The 20,549-nt window shown below is 41.3% G+C and overlaps 1 protein-coding gene across 1 annotated transcript in view; it reads left to right on the plus strand.

The window, feature by feature from the left end:
* Cdc14a (cell division cycle 14A) overlaps positions 1-6,008 on the plus strand; it is a 152,094-nt gene extending 146,086 nt beyond the window's left edge. Inside the window, exon 16 of the mRNA XM_021642714.2 lies at positions 3,879-6,008. Within this exon, the coding sequence (XP_021498389.1) occupies positions 3,879-3,908 (30 nt within the window). The 3' untranslated portion in view covers positions 3,909-6,008. The remainder of the gene's footprint in view (positions 1-3,878) is intronic.
* The last annotated feature ends 14,541 nt before the right edge of the window (positions 6,009-20,549 follow it).

A 20,549-nucleotide genomic window follows, 5' to 3' on the forward strand; every position in this document is an offset into this window, starting at 1 on the left:
GTTTACACCTCAAGTCTCATAACCATCTCCATTATCTCTGTCTTGATCTTTATTTTAGTGACATTGGCATTAACACATGGCAACATAAAAAAAAACAACAAAAAAAAAATCGAAAACAAAACACTGTCCAAGCAGAATTAAAACATTATTTAACCAGAATACTCAAAGTACAGATTTTTGTAGTTGTTGTTTTCAACTACAACTCTCTGCGTAGTCCTGCCTATTCTGGAATTCGCTGTGTAGACCAGGATGACCTCTAATATGTAGAGATCCTTCTGTCTCTGCCTGCCTAATGCTGAGATTAAAGGCATGTGCCACTGTGGCCAACCATGTAGTTGTTCTTACAATGAATTGTTTTTAAATTCGGTTCTGATGAAAAATAACTTTAAAGTGCACTAACTCCTCTAATGTAGTACATATAGTATCTGTTTTGTAATTTATATATCTTTGTTCTCGTCAAGAGCCTGTTAGGTGGAATACGTAATGATTATAGGATGATGATTGATATTTTCTTGAGGAACTAGACAGATGGCCCATGTTTATGCTTTGGAGACAGCCTCTCAGGCTTCAGACTCCATCATTTCCTAGTTGAGTAATCTGGGGCAAATAGCTTCACCGCTGTGTACCACAGTTTCCTCATCTGTGAAATGGGAGGGATGAGGATTTAATGAGTAAATACAGAAAAGATATCTGAACTGTGCCTGGCGTATAGAAAAATACTCAGTAAATATCTCAGAATAGATGAAGTGCCGTATCTATTAAGAACCCGAAATAGTTTCATGTTCATAAGGTTTAATAAAGTCAATGGTAACAATGATACTGTTTTTCAAATACAAAGTACATTCTTATTATAAAAACTAAAAATTTAGTAACTCATCACTAAATTATCTCTCCTACAACATTAGTACATGTTGTGCAACTCTTATCTAAAATAATTTTGAGTTTTATTTACATATAAATAACATGAAGTCTATTGGGGGTGGGGTCTGGCTAGAACAAAATTATGTTTCCTGTACAGTTTATGGACATAGCTTGAATGTAACATTATGTATTTTTGTGGTTGTTTGTTTTGTGCTTCTTTGTTGACTGTACCTGTCATATGAGGTCAACGTGGGAATTTTTGCTTATTTCTGGTCAATTGTAGATTTTGAAGATTTCTGGAATTCGGACTGCACTTCTGTGACTTGGAGACAGTTGGAAGACATTCTGTAGCGTTGGTAGTCCTGTTGGTGTCTGTGCAAGATGCCTGAAGCCACGCTTTCTTTGCTCTGCTGTGCATTTAGTTAAGCTAGCAGCTAAGGAGGCTTAGGCTTCCATTACCTATGCTGGGAGTACACACGCAGTGTGCTGATGCTTTTAGGTCTCCGTGGCTGAGCCCCGGTGGCCCACCTGGACCTAACCTCGTTATGCGGGCACACAGGGCTTTGGAATCTGTTCATCCTGTCATCCTACACTGTTCCTCCTGCAGATTTAAAGGCCTTGAGGGTGTTAGTTGTGATGTCTTGAAGTCAGCAGATCTCGTAGACTCTAGTGTTTCTCTTCCCCTTCAGTCTTTTTCATTAAAGAGTTGTATTTTTATATTGGGAATAAAAGGAAGTTAATTCCTTACAAAATAATGGAGTTGCAATAATTTGCTAACCAATTTTTACTGATCTTTTATTTTATTTTTTAACTTCCCTTGTACCCGATAAAGAAGCATGAGGTATGATTTGTTCCAAGATTTTCATCCCGCACTGCCTAATTCATACTTGTTTGTCAAATGAGTTGAACTGGCAGGACAAAAGGTCCTGCTTTGGGCAAATTTGTTTGCCAAGATCTGCAGAGCCATTTCAGCAATGCAAGAGAGCAAGCTGGGTGTGGAAAACACAGAGCAGGAGGGCTTGTGGTGAACTTTATTTGAAGCTGGATTGGTTTGTGGACTTTGCTATGCAAAAGCAAAAGCTTTGACCAGGAGACCAAATGTGAGAAACAGTAACCTGAAGGTATTCTAAACTATCTCTGTTTTCCAGATCAGGGAGTGCAGGGAGTTAGGAGATGAAAGCTATAAACACACAAGATACATTGATGTCTGTTTAAGTACCCTTGAAGACAGTTGTAGTCAGCTGACCTCTGTTTGCCTTGTGCTGCGCTGATGAGAAAACGGTGATGCCCTGAGACTCGTAAGAGGTGCTTGCAAACCCATCTTTGTTGTTGTAAATTTATAAGCTGTTTAAGGAGCTTCTAATTTCTGCTAGTGAGAGCATTTGCAACTTTTCTAGTCAGAACAAAAGCACAAGATGAACATTCCAGAAGGCACAACGTCTGTAACGCACAGGTGTGATGTCCTTGCTGACAGGGAAACACTTCATTTCCAGACTTCAGGAGAAGCTGGGGAAAAGCAGCTAGGGCACCAATCACTAATATAGCAACTGAAAGCATGAGGGTTTGAAAGCATTATTCCACTCCACAGGACAGTGCCTCTGTGAGGTCACTGTTTATACAATGGTGCTTCATTCTTATCATCTCCTTCCTCTTTCAAAGCTTTGCTATAAACCACACCACAAATCAAGAAAGTTAGCTTGTGAAAACCCTTTCTGCTTTTCTAAGAGTTCTTGACACTGAACCTCATTTAGCCCGGAGAACCACTCCTCTTTCTCTTCCTCCTGTCCTTTCTTGGTGGCACACAATGTTAATTTTATACTGTGGACATTGCTATCTATCTAAGTAAATACCTCTACCTTTACTTCATGTGTTATGACAATGGGTTTTGCCTTTTGAAAAGAAATATTGGAACTGCCAAACTGGGCAGAAATACTTAGTAAAGGAGTATTGACAGGTCAGACAGTTTCCTGGGACTTTGAAGCTGAACAGTTAGTTTTATGTTCTTATAAATTTGGAAAATGGTGTGTGTGTGTGTATGTGTGTGTGTGTCACTAATATCTATATCATTACCAAAATGAACCAGTTTTGAAATTAGTAAGTTCTCTTAATAAAATAATCCTGTTAACAAAGTGCTACAAATCTGTCTGAAAAACGGTTGAGTGAGAAAAGAAAGCATCTTGTAGATCACCAAGTAGTCTTTGCTGATCTAGGTATTTGGTGAGAGGAGCTTTGGGAAGGATTGTTAATGCTGAGAATTGATCTGTATCCCTCTGTGTAACTACTATGTGCTATTAAAAAGTTCCTTTTGTGAACTTCCTGCTGCTTTTCCTCTTTTCCTGGGCTGTGTCTGCTCTCCTGACATTCTGAGCAAGCCCCTCATGCTCCTCCTATCTCTTAGTATCCATCTCCATGTGGAAGGATCTATGTTGCTCATTCATGCTTACCTGGTGCTACGTTTTTATAAGATTCTTGTGCAGCCATGTCTTTGGGTCCTCAGATCAGATCAGCTAGTTATAGTTTGTGTTCCCTTAGTGGAAAGGACTTATAAGGTATTGATTAAACTCAAGCATTCTTAAGGACTGTATTTAAGTGGCTGCTGACTCTGAGAAGGCATCAGCATGTCACTTATGTGTATTAATTAAAAAAAATCTAACAGCTCTCAATTAGTTATAACTATCATTTAATGTTTTGAGTAATAGTCAATTATAACAGTAAAGCTCAGGAATCAAATCAGTACTACATTTTTACTTTCAGTTATTACTTGATTGGAATCATGCTTAAACATTATTAGATTTTTTTGAAATATAAAATTTTCTAACAGTCATTTTACCTAACCAAATGCCTTCCTTTCTCAGTAGAAGCATTCTTTCCCCTATCATTTGCTTTCTTAGTTTATTTCATGTGTCTTTTATATAATAGACCTGAGCCGGCGTGTGTTGAAGGAGGAGGCTGTATGACATTTTAGCAGCTTTGCGTGTGATGGAATTTAACCTCGGCTTATGTCTCTCCCTACACAGTCCCTTCAGTCTGAATATGTCCATTACTAAGGCCCTGCCACTCCGGTGAAGGCGGCTCCATTCTTAGACATCTGGATGTGCAATGTGCAGTGTGGAGGAAGCTGCCTGTCCAGAGGATGTCTTAATTAGAGAGAGTGCTAACGTAGCACCATCGAGAGACTTGAGCACTGGCTAATGACTACTATAAATGCACTGTAACGATGTTTATGGATATGTCCATACTTGTAAAGACAGTTCTAGTGTTAAATTTGGTATTTGAAAAGGTTATTTTTAATGTATTTCAGTAATGCATTTGTTACTGCATTTCCATGTACAGTGTTACATTATATATGTATCGTGAACTTTATAAAATACTATTTTGATAATTTTATAAATATATAAAATTATGTAAAAGCTAGACTATATTTTGGTTTAGATTTTCCTGCTGTTTGCTACCAAAAGATTTGTATTTTAAATTTGTTTAGCTTTAGTATGGCTTTGTCTACAGTGAGTAAATAATTCTTCTTTATGTAGTGACAGTGAAGGGAGCACATTTTTAGGAAGTGATTTTGATGTTCCACTATGAATTCAGTAGATCAGGGCATTCTCTGCTGAAATCGGTCTGAATAAGAGTCTATCCAAATTTATCTCTATCAAGAGTGGGGTTGTTTGATAGGGTTTTATTTAGGCAAACACTTTTTCCCTTCAGTTTTGTTCTTGAGTCTTTTAAGTAGGAGGCTAAAAACAAAACAAAAGACCCTAGCATTTCTTTAAGATCAGAATTCACTGGGCGTTTCTTCTAAAAGCATGATATTTTTTTCTCTCTATGAAATGACAGAACATTCCAAATGCTTTTATTTCTCTTCTCCTCTCATGAGTGCTTTAAAAAAAAATGCCTTACGTGTTTTATTTTGCTTATACCTTTTTGTAAATATGCAAAAGAAGGATACAGATTTTGAGACCCATGTCTACAGTTCAAAAGAACACACTCAGTAAATGTACGCTGGTAGAGATCAAAAAGCACTTCAAAAGAGTTAATAACTCAGAATATTTTGTTCTTGGTACGAGGTGGTCACTCTGCGCTGTAAGCAAGCATGGTCTGATGTCGGTTTTAAAGTGATGAAGGAATAAACCGAAAAAACGCTGCTCAGTAGATAGATCTGTATACTAAAGGAGACATTTTAGTGGAAGCACATCCTCCTGAATGTGCGCCTGGGTCTGTCTGGAACCGGATGAGAAACCGGAAGGACCCCTGGGGGAATGCTCAGCCCTTCCGTGTGAGTACGGTTCCATGCTTAAGTTTCCGGAAGCCTGTTGGCTTCTTGTCTTTTTGGGATAGAGATTCTTAGACACTGATTCTCTTCCAGGCTGCTTGAGAATGGGCAAGGACTGGTTAGATGGATTCAGACAAAGTGCTTCATTCAACTGTTGAGTTATTTATAATGTATTTATCAGGAGAGGGCATACTCAGACTGTTCTACATGCTTCAGTAAGACACCCTGCTCCTGTTTTACGCTTTTCAAATGACATTGGAATGAATGTTTGACTCAGGTTTGTTAACACAGTTTCCCAGAGCTGCAATACCAAAATATTGCACTCACCTGATGGAAAGCTGAATTATATGTTTTAAGAATCAAAAGCATAAAAAAGACTTGTTGTGTATCTTTTCCAAAGTTGAAGAAGTGAAGTATTTTATTATGAGTTATTATTTTAAAATGTTGGTTCATAGTATAGGGAGAGAATACTGTTTCTTTCAGATTATCATAAAGGAGTGATAGAGGTGACATTTGAGATGTGGCGAAGAGAACCGTATTATCATTTTTAGTTGTTCTATGAACACTAACGAGTGCAGCTACTAAAGTGACTGTAAAGTTGACTACTGTAAAGTTTCCATGATTACATGTGTATATACGTCATATGTGTCTACATGTGTATGTCTTAAGCTTATTTATACACATGTGCATACATAAGGCACACCAAGAAGGGGATGTATATATTATAGAGACTATATAGCAGAGAGATTCTCCACTTATAATAAAAATTGTTTGCCATGTATTTTGTTATGAATAGTTTATCTTCCAGAAGATATTTTGTTCTATTTTGAAGTGTAGAAAAATACACTGCTAATAAATAAAAGTTTTATGCAATTTACTCCTGGACATTCATCATTTGGATTTTGAGCTGTTGGTGTACTGAAGGTCCCTTTGTAATTTTATTCTTAACTCCGCTTGGTTGGCTCCCTTTGGCTTCCTCAGGCTCAGAATTCTCGATTTTCAGTTCATCTTGTTTTGATCTCCTTTTGCCACTCCTTTCTCAGAGCAAGGCCACATGCTCAGAGCAAGTTTGTACTACAAATTTCACAAACATCAGAGAATGTTGGGTTCCTCTTCTCTCTATCACTCTGATTTTCCTTCTTGTTAATAAAATTCCACTAAGACCCAACGCTATGGATCCTGCTATGTCATTTGCAGCTATTGATGATGCTTGCATAGCACGCTGGGTGTCCATCAGTTGCTTTTGATGAAGAATGACCATTTTTTTTCCTAAAGGAAAAATTACAGAACTAAATTGAGCTATTAGGATAATGCTGTCATGCCCCTGTCCAGAAAGCACAGGAAACCGTTTCCCTGTGGATGGGAAGGGGTTTTTCTCCCTCTTCCTAGTGCTGGAGATGGAATCCCAGATTTCATTCTAGGCAAACTCTTTACCCTGTGGTACAACTCCAGCTTATTCTTAGAGTTGGAAATTTACAGTTAGCTCATTCTCACTCAGGGAACGAAAACAGCTAAGGTCAAAGGTTATCAGGGCATGGCCTCTTAGAGAGGACTTATTTTTATTTTTTTTAAATGAATCCACAGACCTGTTTCAAAGCACAGAAGAATTCTTTTGTACAGATTGAATTTCTGTGGAAAAGGAAGTTAAAATGAATGGAATTAGCCAACCTCAACAAACTCTTCACCAACTGGTCATTGCATTTATACGTATTGTTATCCTTAGATAGAAACAAATTATCTGTCTTAAAACACATCTGGAAAGACTTATGGCTATTTATGTTTTACATCCATTACTCAAATACAGCAGAAATGTGAACTGACCAGACACATAGCATTTTAAAAACTGCCCTTATGTGTGTGCTTTCTGTGGCCACATGTGCAGCTATCTATCTGTGAAATGTCTCTGAGTCAGTTGGTGTTTCAGTCCAACAGTACTCTCTGGTGGTTCATGCCTTGACGGACAGCCAGTTGGCAGAGTTAAGGGCACTGCGAGGGCCCTGTAATCCTCTGCCCACTGCATAGTAAAGCAAGAATTCTGTCACTGAGTGTCTTCTCAGAAGATTAAATAGTAATTACAATTACAGAGTGAATGATTTCACTTACTTAAATAAAGATTTAACTACTTTATTTACAAAGGGATTGAATATGGATGGGTGACAACCACAACATACAAAGCTAACTGGAAAATAATGTATTAAGTTATTTTGAACCAAATTGAAATGTTAATATATTCCCACCTGGTTCTTCCTCTATGGGTTGAATTATGATAATCAGATCAAGAAGGAGGAAAAAAAATAGCTTTTCTAGAGAATTTTAAACTTTTTTCCTTGGGTAAGTAGAAAGTAGGATGACGTTTAATGCGAAATCTATGTCTTTTCAAGGGGGGGGCAATTGGTTTTAAATGGAAAATTTCACCCCATGCTTGTTTTAATTTGCATATCGCTAATATCAAGATGAGTGACATCACCATTTGCTTTTTCTCTTTGGGTTTTAAGCAAGTTGACCAAAACATGTTTGAGCAAGGGAGGATGGGGACTCAGGCTTATTAGGAACTGTAGAAATGGCTACAAACAGCATAACTAAGTAAAAACCAGGAATCACTGCAGCCTAAGTATTTCTCCTGAAACCTCAGAAAGAGGGAACATGGAGATCATTCACCAAGTATGTCTTCATTATATTATGACTCCTCTAAAAGGACCTGGGATGGGACTTCAGAAAACAGCAGATGAACTACAGGGGATAAAATTGGGGCTGGACGTCAATCTCCGAAGCAGCTGTTACTAGTACTTAATGGTAAGATATGACAAGATACCCGTCATCCCATTCTAGCCTGGACAGTTTGAAAACACACCTTTAGTCTGCTCCAGGACTCCTACTGAGATTTATTACGCTTAAAAATTTAAGATCTTTTTTCCTCGTTAGTCAATTTTAACATCCAGATCCCCCAAATAATTATTGAATGCAAAATTGAAAAAAAAATCAAACCCAGAGACCATGATAACATAATGATTCTATCTACCTAATCTATCTATCTATCTATCTATCTATCTATCTATCTATCTATCTATCTATCTATCTATGTATCTATGTATCTATCTATCTATCTTACTATTTATCTTTCAATGACATTATCATCTGTCATCTCTTCATCTGACTATCACCTACTTTGCCTCTACAAGATAAACTGTAACTTTAGTTAGGAAGACTGTTGAATTTTGCCAACTGAATTTTGAGGCAACTGTGCCGTGGCACCATGTCTGTGTGGCCAGCTGGGTTAGACAGGCCTAGCTTCTCCTGACTTGAAAGGTGTAATTCCCTTTCCTGTTCTTCCATCATACCAGTCTTGGGTAACTGGTCTTGGGATTTTTATGGTACTTTTTGTCTATCTAGTGGTGCACTTCATCTTTAGACCCTGTGCCTTTCATGGCTGGGACGGAGTCAAACAGTAATGCTGAAGAAATAGACATGCTTCATTAGAAGACTCATTGGTGGTAAAATCATGGGCCTCTGGGCCTTTACATCACCAAGAACCTCTCTATTTGGCAGGCAGAGGGAGTCTGTTTGTATGATACTGAACCAAAGGCCAGACAAGGGACAGTGTTGTGTCATGACAAGAACTGGGACTGCTGAATACACAAGCCTTGAAAATGGAATAAGATGACAAATGGAGGCTTTTGGATAGCTTGATTTATTTTACAGGCAAGTCTTCTGGGAAAATTATCCTTAATTAAGGATTTCAGTGTAAGTGACAGGTTGTTAGGATCGTTAATTTTAAGGTGAAAACAAAAGAGGAAAAGTTCACCCACCTGGTCTATAGGGAAGGAAGAAAAAAGTCAACTGTTAAGTCAACTTTCCGCTTAAACCAGGGTAAGTCCTGTGTATCGGGGATCCCCAACACCCCTCCCAGTTTCTGTGACTCAGGAGATCCAAAAAAGAACACAATGTAAATGGAGAAAAAGAAAAGACTTCAGGCTGAAGTCTCAGCTTCAGATACTGTCTTTGAAGAGTCTTTTCCTAGTGGAGAGGAAAACACAGCCTCCAGCCATGAGTGGTGACAATGGTGCTGCTCGCTAGGAAACCCATCAGAGACCAGGGAGCCAAGGGTGTCTGTCATTGGGCTGTTGTGCATTTGCCCTGCCTGGCAGCAGCTAGGATTCTAGGCTCCAAAAGGAGAGTGGGGACTTGAATAGGCCAAACTGGTTGCACAGTCCAGGCACAGAAAATGACTATTACCATTGCAAGGAGTTTTATTTTTATACTTTAATTAAAATGAAATTCTATCAGCCTTTCTGCCTCTCTTTTCTCCTTCTAGCCCTGCCCTGCTACCTTCCCTGGAGCCCTTTCAGGTATGTCCTCCCTCGAGTTGATAGCCTTTTTTTCCTTGAATATTATTGGTACATATGTATATGTGTGTGTATATATGTGTGTGTGTGTATATATATATATATATATATATATATATATATATATACAATCGGCTGAGTCTGTTCTGTTGGTGGGTTGTGTATCTGGTCTCAAGACTGTTCATGCTGCACTGGACAACCAATGAAAGAGCTCATTCTTGAGAGAGGCTAAGTCTCCTCCCAGTGGTCATTTGTTTGTAGTTCTATGTCTAAGGGTGGGACCCTGAAAAAATTCCCCCCTTCCACATTAACATGTCCGCCGTTGCCATCGCCTTGCTTATGGAGCCATTTCTAGGAGTGACCTACATAGCAGACTTCCTTGTATTCTGGCTCTTAAAACCTTCCTGTCCCCACTTCAGAGGTGTTCCCTGAGCTACTGATGTAGAAGCTAAGATGGAAGTCTTATATAGCTTACCTTTGGAGTTCTCAGGCAGAAGCCCCACCCAGCCTTGTTAGTTGGCCTTTGTTAGGGAAGGCATTTGAATGCACATCCTGCACATCTGTTGGATTGATGTGAACTAAAGCTTATTTAAATGGATGTGTAGTTCCATGGGAAGTTGACTCTAATCCTGTGTCCTAGATTTCTGTGGGGGAAATGAAGAGGCGACCCAGTCTCAGTTGACTAGAGTTCTCCGTGTGTTAGAGCAGTGGCTCTCAGCCTTCCTAATGCTGGGACCCTTTAATACATTTCCTCATTTTGTGGTGACTCCCAACCATAAAAGTATTGTTGTTGCTGCTATATTTTTGTAACAACTTGCTACAGTTAGGAATGGTTTTCGGATGGTCTTAGGCAGCCCCTGTGAAAAGGACATAGAAACCTCAAAGAAGTCATGTCCCACAGGTCAAGAACCACTGCATCAGAGCTTGAGATTTTAGATGCATAAATCAGATGCGGTAATGGTCTGAGTTTCCATTGTTCATAAAACCCCAACAAACTAGTTCCCTGTCTCCATATCTCACTCATTGCAGCCCACAGCAATGTAGGGAAAACTCTCCCAAATCTTTGTTCAGAACTGTCACTGGAGCACTTATCCAGTGAGTGAAAATTGAGAAAGGGCATGTGTGTGGACTAGTCCAAAGAGTTTGCTTGCAGCATCTCTTTCACTTACCTGTTAATAAATAAGCGAAAGAAAAGGTATTAATGTAGTTTTAAAACACTACAATTTAAAAATATTAAAGGCAACACTAACGATTGCAAAGGGAGGCAACATAGCACATTTAGAAAGGATATACTTAAAAATCAAAATATAGATTAAAAGAATGCGTAGCTTAGTTACAGAACGATGGCACTGAATATACTGTCTGGCTCACAGAGTTTAGATTGTTAAAAGTACTCCCGTGCTTCACAGCTTTCCCCAGTCCACCGTGTCAGGTTGGCCATCCAAAATGGATAGTCAAGAGCTGGCGGAATGTCTCACTCGTAGGCAGGTTTATTACACGAGGACGGTTCTGCTTAGGGCTCTGACTTGCAAGCCCAGACTTGGGTAGATCACCACGAGAGCAGGCTGAGCACAAGGCCTGTGGGCATCTGTACTTTTCTGCATAAGTATCCCAATGGCTCGCTGTATTAAAGCTTTTAAAAATGAGTATCAGCCATGGTCAGTGTTGCTGCTGGAGGGCACATTGATGTCTGATCCCTGCTTCTGCCATGATACCTGTGATCCATGCTGCCGCCAGCAACCATGTTGATATCTGTGACCCGAGCTTTGTCGTAGGAAACCATGTGGAAGTCCATGATTGCCGGCTGCTATGAGCAAGGAAGCTTCTTTTGCAGTGGTATCCATGACTGCAGACTCATACCTGAGAATGAGAGACATTGAAGGCGTCTGCGACAACCTTTCTCCGCCCTCCACCCCATAGAAACAGTCCAGACAGGAAGCTATTGAAGAGTCCTTAAAATCTGTGACCAAGAGACTCAAGTGTAACTCTTCACGACTGCTGATGGCTTCTGGCTGCGGCTGTGTGGGGATGGGGGTGGGGGCGGGCCTGGTGAAGGACTCAGTTTTTTTTTAATTTAAATTAAAATTTTTTTCTTTATAATTTATTCATTTTATATCCCAATTGAAGCCCCCTCCCTCAACTCCACCCAGTCCTACCTTCAATCCCTCTTCCCCTTATCCCCTTCCCCTAGGGAAAGGGGGAGTTCTCCACTATTGCCATCTGCCCATAGCTTGTAGGTCTCATCAGGACTGCCTGGATCCTCTTCCTCTGTGACCCGACAAGGTTGCATCATCAAGGACAAGTGATCTGAGCAGGGAACTGAGTTCATGATAGAGGCAGTTCCTGCTCCCCTCACTCAGAGATCCACATGGAGAGTGAGCTGCCAATAGGCCATATCTGAGAGGGATTCTAGGTCCTCTCCATGCATGGTCGTCTGTTGATGCTTCAGTCTCTGCAGGACACTCTGGGCTCAGATTTTTTTAGTTTTGTTGGTCTCCTTGTGGGGGCTCCTGTCCCCTCCATGTCCCTCTATCCCCACCTGTCTTCCTCTATAAGCCTCCCTGCACTCTGCCCAGAGTTTGGTCCTGAGTCTCAGCATCTGCTTTGAAACCAAGATCTGGTTCTTTGAAAAAATCAACAAGATAGACAAACCCTTAGCCAAACGAATTAAAACGCAGAGAGACACCATCCAAATCAACAAAATCAGAAGTGGAAAGGGGGACATAACAACAGACACTGAGGAAATCCAAGCAATCATTAGGACTTACTTCAAAAGCCTGTATGCCACAAAACTTGAAAATCTAAATGAAATGGACAATTTTCTTGATCGATTCCACTTACCAAAGCTTAATCAAGACCAGGTAAATAAATTAAATAGTCCTACATCCCCTAAGGAAATAGAAGTAGTCATCAAAAGTCTCCTTCAAAAAAAGCCCGGGGCCAGATGGTTTCAGCACAGAATTCTACCAGACCTTCAAAGAAGTGTTAATGCCAATACTCTTCAAATTATTACACAAAATAGAAACAGAAGGAGCATTACCAAACTCATTCTATGAAGCCAGACACCTTGATACCTAAATCTCACAAGGACTCAGTTTTCTTTAAGGGGCTGGCCACTGGGAGTTTGACCATGCTCCAATGAGTATATGACAACACAAAATGGACTTGTTTGTTTTTTTTGGGGGTGGGGTGGGGGAGCCTAGTGGAAGGGCAGAATAGCAGAAGGATGGGGGGATGTGGACTTGGGAGAAATGGGAAGAGAGTGTGATGGGTGTTTTGTATAAAATTTCCAAATAATCAATAAAAATATTACATGGGGGATAACGTTTTTAAATGTTTAAAATTCATATTTTAATTTTATTTTATGTGTATAAGTGTTTTTTTTTTTTTTTTTTTTTTTTTGCCCATTTGAATGTCTGTTTGCTACATGTGCACCTAGCACCAACAGAGGCCAGAAGAGGGCACCTGGAACTGGAGTTACAGGTGGTTGTAAGCCACTTGATGTGGCTTCTGGGACTCGAAGTCAGGTCCTCTGGAAGAGCAGTACATGCTCTAAACCCCTGTGCCATCTCTCCTGTCCTCATCTCCCTTGCTCCCTCCAATTATTAGGTAACAAAAGCCTTGGTGAGCCCAACAACTGGTTAAGGGCCTGGCTTTCCCTCAGATGCGGCTAGAACCGGAAGGTCCATACTGGGGGCGCCACTCCATCTGCCCTTCAGCGGGAAACACGGCTCCTGAAGGAGGCCGTAATTGTCACTCAGGCTTCGGTCACGCAGAAAGAGACTGGGCTGAGAGTGGCTAGCACTCAGCCCTGAGCTTACAAACTGTCCCTGGAGTATGATAGTGGGGCTGGAGGGGCCAGAAGCGGGCTCACGGAACAGAGGGGCTTGCTTGAAACCAAACGAAAAAAAAAACTTTCAGGTCAACAGAGATTTTAATTCCTCCCAAACCATGGGGAGTTTTGTCAGGAAGAAGAAACAAGTATCTACAGGCAGCAGAGAGCAGGACAGATGCTCCTGCATAGCTGTGGACAACAGCACGCACGGCATAGAGGTAATAAAGGCAAGGTGCGGAAGACTGTAGTTCTTTGCATCCGCGAAGTTCTGACTCTTTAGAGCAGCGTCCGCTCAGAGGCGTGACTGCCTGTCGCCCAGCACTTTGACTTCCCGCAACCTGAGGGGTGTGCGCTGGATACGACAAAGTGAGGGGACGTATTTGGGGGCTACATCCCTGCGGACTGTGAGCACAGGCGGCTCTGGTCCAATTTGTGTTGTTTAAGAGGCATCCTGAGACATCTAGTGAGAGCTAGAAAGGTGACAATGACTGTCGCTTGTGAACTCCATGATACAGTCTGCTAATGTATTTGGGGACAGCTGCTTCCCCATAAGTGTTATGTGGCAAAGAACACCCCCCCCCACACACACGTACCACACACACACACACACACACCACATACCACATACACACACACCACACACATACACCATGCACACACCACACACATATATGTCACATGCACCACACACTATACATGCACATCATACACACAAACCACATACACACCACACACAACATAAAATACATAACACAAACACACACACACACACACACACACACACACAGCTCTTTCAAACTAATCTGATCTTTTCAGCAGCCTGAAACATCTCCTATTCCTTGAAAATACCATCTCCAACTCACTCCTATCTCTTTCAGACTGACAGGATTTCAAGCAGATTTTTAAAAAAGCGTATTAAACCTTTTACTGGAAAAAAGTCCACTTTTGGACAAAAACCAAACCAAAGCAATTTGGACTCGAGTTGGTTTTCCTGGAAAAGCTGAAGATGTAGAAAAGAAAAGAAATGTCTTGGCTTCTGTACAAACCCACACTCAGAACTAAGAAGCTCAGCTGAAGTGTTCTTTGCTTTAGCAGTTCTCGAATAGCTGTGTGGGGAAGAGTCGTCTGTTTCTTGTTTTACCACAGAGCTGGTTGGAATGGAGATCTCAGCCAGGGCATGGGGAGCAGATGTAGGTAGGCCAGGAACAGGAGATGTAAAAACCACAACTTAGTGGATTAATTCAGAAAGGGCGAATGCAGAGATTTCTAAATTAAAAGACTGGAACAAGCAATTACACTTGTAATTCAGAAACGCTCTTCTGAATCTAGTCTGTTTCGGAAGAGCCGCCAGGCTGTGAGACAACTCCACCGCCGTCTGTGTGGCTTTGGTAAACCAGGCAATGTAAACTAGGTTCCCACTTTCTTTTTTAATAAGATGCGATCAGATGGTCTGAGTCTATGGAGGCTGCTACAGCAGCATACTGTGTGTGTGTGTGTGCAGGTGACAGAAATTTATCTTGTTCGGTTCTGAAGGCTGAGAGTTCTGAGATGAAGTCCCTAGCAGAGTCAGTGTGTGCTGAGGGCCTACTTCCTGCTTCCTAAATGATGCAAGCTCTTTTCACATGAGCACTTGCTGTGTGGGCACTGGTGCCCTTGTGAGTGTCAGCCCCCACGATTTTATCGCCTCCTCAGACACTCCATCTCCTGATACCATCACCTTGTGGGGTAGGATTGCGACAGATGAGATTCAGAGGGGTACAACCATTTGGGGACAGTATCAATGGCACAAACACTTCTCTTTTAAAATTGTAAATTCTACTGAGAGGCCAATAAAAATAAAAATAAGCTTCTTTTTAGGAAAATGCACAAGTACACATTTTTTTGTATGTAAATGTAGTGTCCATTTTTATTTAAAAAATGATTACATTAGCTTTTGTCTTAGTCAGTGTTCTATTGCTGAGAGGAGACACAATGACCATGACAGCTCTTACAAAGGAAAATAATACATTGGGGTTGGCTACAGTTTCAGAGGTTTAGTTCATTATTGTCACTGCAGGAGGCATGGTATCACACAGGCAGACATGGTGATGGAGAGGTAGCTGATGCTTCTACCTCTGGGTCAGCAGACAGCAAGAAGAGAGAGAGATTGAGCCTGGCTTGAGCATTTGAAACCTTAAAGCCCATCTCCAGTGATACACTTCCTCCAACAAGGCCACATGTCCTAATGCTTTCAAATAATGCTATTCCCTCCAAGCCTATGAAAGCCGTTTTCCTGAAAACTACCACATTCCACTCCCTATCCCCCATAGGCTTGTAGCCATATCACTGCAAAAATGTGTTCAGTCCAACTTCTAAGTATATCTATCCCAATTGTACATTCTGGGACTCGGGAAATAACCACAGAATGGGTTTGGGGACCCATTGGACCTACCGTGAGTCAGACTTCAACCAATTTTCCATTTTATGGTTCAGTTCTAGATGCAGTCATGTTGTCAGCTGAGAACAGCCATTATCAAGTAGACACACATATCTCCTTATGTCATGAATACTGTACAGACGGAAAGCAATAACCAAGGCATAATAACACCTAGACAATGATAGCAATCCCACCACATACAGTAGCAAATGCATTATATATTTAAAATGGGTGGTGGAGTCTTTTGAGGAACATTCTTTTTAGTATCTCAAATATAATGGACTAAATCTCTGAACGTGGTAGACCAGACCCAATGAAATGCTTTCCTTTATAGGAGTTGCCATGGTCATGGTGTCTCTTCACAGCAGTGGAACGCTGACTAAGACAGCCTCCCTAGCTACTTGAATGTGTGTTTCATGAACTCCCCATGCCAGCCAGGTTTTCCAGATTTCCGCGCCACTTTAGTCTTCCATCAACTGCCCATGTCAGGAGTCCCCATGCTCACCATACACTGATAGTTGGCTAATGCTGGCTCCTTAGCTTAAGTGTTGGCATAAATCTAATCATTTTTAAGCCACGCCCCCTCTACCAGGCCTATGCAGGTCTGATCCTGATGATGTCTCTGTTTTCCAAGCAACAAAACAGTTTGTAGAGGTAAAACAACTTGCTCAAAGTTACCTGGGTAATTACAAACAGACCCTGGATCTGGGTTAGACCTCTTAACCTCTATGGTAAATTGCTTACTCCTGGCCCTGATGACATTTTGGGGTGGATAATTCCTTACCATGGGAGAGCTGTCTTGCAGATTGTGAGATGTTTATCCACCCTTGCTCCCGTCCTCCTAGCACCCTGTCACCCAAGGTTTGAAAGCTGGAGCTTTCTCCTGTTGTTTCTGTGGCCTGGTTGGTGTTAGTTACCTGGGGACAGTGTCAGTTGTGTTTAGAAAGGATTTCTTGGTGGGTCACTCCTGCACCTTCCTGTGCTGCTGTTACTGCATCAAGACTTTAAAACCTGATGGGGCAGGAGAAAAGGTGATAGTCACCAGGACAAAGTTTCCTCCTGAGGCCTGCATGAGACAGAGTTCAGGGAGAAACAGGCCTGCTCAAGAGTCTATAAACTCCCAAGTTCTATGAGCCTTGTGGAGGCGAGAGTTTATATGCAGTTGAATGACTGCCAAGTTTAGTCAAAATAGACAAACAGAACAACTAAAGAGCTTGTTCAACTGAAAAAAAATCTATAGTCTGAACAGGCCGCAGGCCAACATGACTTTTGGTGGCATCTGAGAGAGCAAGATCTGAGCAAAGAAAAGGTGCTTTCAGCCGGTCTTGGTGTTAAAATTAGTGAGGTGGTTAGGTAGATGGCTTGGCTAAACCAGAGAAAGAAAACAACCAAAAATGAGCAGTTTGTGACTGCCACCATGGACCTGCTCGCTTCCCAAAGTACCCATGAGCCATTGCTGCCTCATGTTGCCCAGATCCATGAACTTCAGTACTGGGAAATCATTCTGGTCTTTCAGAAAATTGGCATATGGATCTGTGATGGGGAATGTTTCTAGCAAAAATCCTGTTTAAAAAGAATCTGGCAGCGTAAGTCAGAGAATGTGACTTATAGGAGCCTTAAACTATTTTGGAAAAATAATAACAACACTGTACTACGTGACCCTAATATTAGTTTATCCCATGAAAAGATAATTAAGACGGACATCCCTTAGGGCCCTATGCGGCGAGAATTTTCAGCCGGGCGCGCTGATCAAAAGGGGAGCCTTGTCCTCAACTTGCTTACTGTGTAAAAAGGTAACTCCAACCCCCAAGAAACAAGGATGCATTCTGGTGCTTTGGGACACAAAGTCTAGATGAACTACTTAATGTTGGAGGTTAAGACGGCTCCTGGTAGGCAGTATTGTCTTGGAAAACAGTCCCTTCCTACGTGAGAAGGACTTAGCTTGAAAAAAAAAGTGGAGGCAGAGTGTGAACCATCAGAGAGTCCGTCAAGGGCCCAGAGCGTTTTCAGCAAAGAAGGCTGTTGGGAGAGAGAAGAGACGATACACACTCAGAAAGGATGATGTGTGCGGTGAGTCTGATGGAGATGGAGGAAAGAGTAAATTAATCTAAGCCACGTTAGAGAAATTAAACTTTATCAAAGGAAGTAGCACAATGCACTGGCTAAGAGTGGGCCGAACAACATAGTTTGGAATCCCGCTTCTGGATTTCTAAGTGTGCGATCTTGCCTTCTGACTTCTTTGTGACTGCTTTATTAAAATGACGAGGTGCCAGTGTCACCCAGAGCTCATCACCTTTCTGGTGCCCAATACCAAAGGATTTCCTGCCAGTGGCCATGAGCATGCTGCTGTGGTTCATACGGTTCCTCTGGTTTATCCTCTTGACATCACTGTGCCTTCTCAAACTTTGCCAAGGGGGAGCTGTGTGACAGGGAGTATGGATGGAGTTTAGGTGGGCAAGCTGTAGTGTATCAAGTTAAACGTGAGATCTCTCTAGCATTTGATGGTAGAGGCTGAGGGAGGCTCGGGGGTGGACCCTGAGCCAATGACAAGATTTCTACTCTGTTGGTTTCTAGTAGTATGGAAGAGATTTCTCAATTTGAGTCTGTATTTTCAGTTACTATGAGAATACATCTTTCTCTTTTTTTAATTAATTAATTCAATTTGTATCTTGGTCATAGGCCCTTCCCTTCTCTCTTCCCAGTCCTACCCTCCCTCTTGTGTCCCCTCTGCCCTATTCCTCAGAATAGGGGAGCCCCCCTACCTAGACACTCCAGCTCATCTATTCACATGAGGGCTGAGTTCTTCTTCCTCCCGTGTGGCCTGGTAGAGAAGTCCCATCAGGGGAGAAGTGATCAAAAGCAGGCAACATAGTCTGTGTCAGAGATACCCTCCCACTCTCCAAACTAGTGGGCCCACATGAAGCCTAAGATGCCCATCTGCCTTATCTTCTTGGTGACTGCACATTGTAGTATGTCTGTCCTTACTATATGACTAAAATCTGCTTATAAGTGAGTATATACCATGTGTGTCCTGCTGTGTTACCTCACTCAGGATGATCTTTTGTAGTTCCGTCCATTTGCCTGCACATTTCATGGTTTCCTTGTTTTTTTAACTGCTGGGTAGTATTCCATTGTGTAAATGCACCCCAATTTCTGTATCCATTCTTCAGTTGAGGGGTATCTAGGTTGTTTCCAGTTTGTAGCTATTATGAATAAAGCTGCTATGAACCTAGTTGAGTTAATGTTCTTATTATATGGTGGAGCATCTTTTCAGTGTATGACCAAGAGTGATACAGCTGGGTCTTAAGGTATGGCTAGTCCCAGTTTCCTGAGAAAGCCCCAGATTGATTTCCAAAGTGGTTGTACAAGTTTACATTCCCACCATCAATGGAGGAGTGTTTCTTTTTCTCCATCCTCACCAGCATGTGTTGTCACTTGAGTTTTTGATCTTAGCCATTTTCACAGGTGTAAGATGGAATCTCAGAGTCATTTTAATTTGCATTTCCCTAATGACTAAGGATGTTGAGAATTTCTTTAAGTGATTCTCTACCATTCAGGAGTCCTCTGTTGAGAATTTTCTGTTTAGCTTTGTACCCCATTATTAAATTGGATTACTTGGTTTGTTGACGTTTATTTTCTAGAGTTAGTAGCTCTCCTCCATGTTTCTGCTTCAAGCTCTTGCCTTGGGTTCCCTCAGAGACGGACAATAAACTGCAAGATGAAATAAACTTCTTACTCCTCAAACACTTGTATCAGCTCCAGTTACTTCATGAAATAAAAGCAGAGAGTTTGTGTGTTGTGTCAGGTGAGCTTAGCTTCAGGCCCAGCAGGATTGTGGCCAAGATACCATCTGGAGTTAAAAGAGCTCAACCTTCAGAATTCATCTCAGCTGTCTTCAGCTTTTCTACACAAAGGATTTCCCGACCTTAGGTGCAATGACCTTTCTTCCTTTTCTGTGTTTGGCTCCATGCCAACTTGCTTATGGATTTATTGCTAACTTTTGGTACATTATCTTACAAGGTTTTTTCTCTGTGTAGATGCCCACCTCTGTAGACTGATCTCACTGAGGGCCAGAATTAGATCTTTATTATCTTCATGTTTTTACTTTCCAGAATATCAGAGAAGATCAACATTTGTGTATGTGTGTGTGTGTGTGAATGTGTGCATTTATGTGTTGGGCAAGTAAATAGATAGACAAACATGTAGAGAAGTTTCACTTCTTAGAACACGAGAAGGCTGCAGTGGGCTGGGGAGATGGCTCAGTTGGTCAGGTGTTTGTCAAACAGGCATTGAGGACTGGAGAATGGTTCCCTGTAAAAGGTTCGCACAACAGGGCATCCCGGAGGGCTTAGTGCCAGAGAGATAGAAACAGAGGATCCCTGGGGCTTGCTAGGCAGCCGATGGGTGGGCTCTGTAGGCAGTGAGAGACCTTGCCTCAAAGAGTAATGTGAAGGACAATTGAGGAAGACATTTGACATTGACCTCTGGCCTCTATAAGCATGAACACATGCACATAAACATGTACACACACACACACACACACACACACACACACTCACATACAGCTGATACTTAAAGTTTATACAATATAATGATAAAATGTCGATGGAAACAGAAAATAAGTTATCTAATTAAAATTTATGCAATGAAATTTTTCTAGGAAAAAAGTTGATACTTAGACTAGTTAATTTTAAGAGCAATTAAAATTACTGTAAAAACAAAAAAGAAACTAACCAGTTTAATAGTTTATACATGAGTTTCAATACCTACAAAGACTTTGCAGAAAAAAATTAAAAAATAAAGCGGGAGCTGGAGAGAGATGGC

The sequence above is a fragment of the Meriones unguiculatus genome, chromosome 10 (genome assembly GCF_030254825.1).
Source record: "Meriones unguiculatus strain TT.TT164.6M chromosome 10, Bangor_MerUng_6.1, whole genome shotgun sequence".
Lineage (NCBI taxonomy): Eukaryota > Metazoa > Chordata > Mammalia > Rodentia > Muridae > Meriones > Meriones unguiculatus.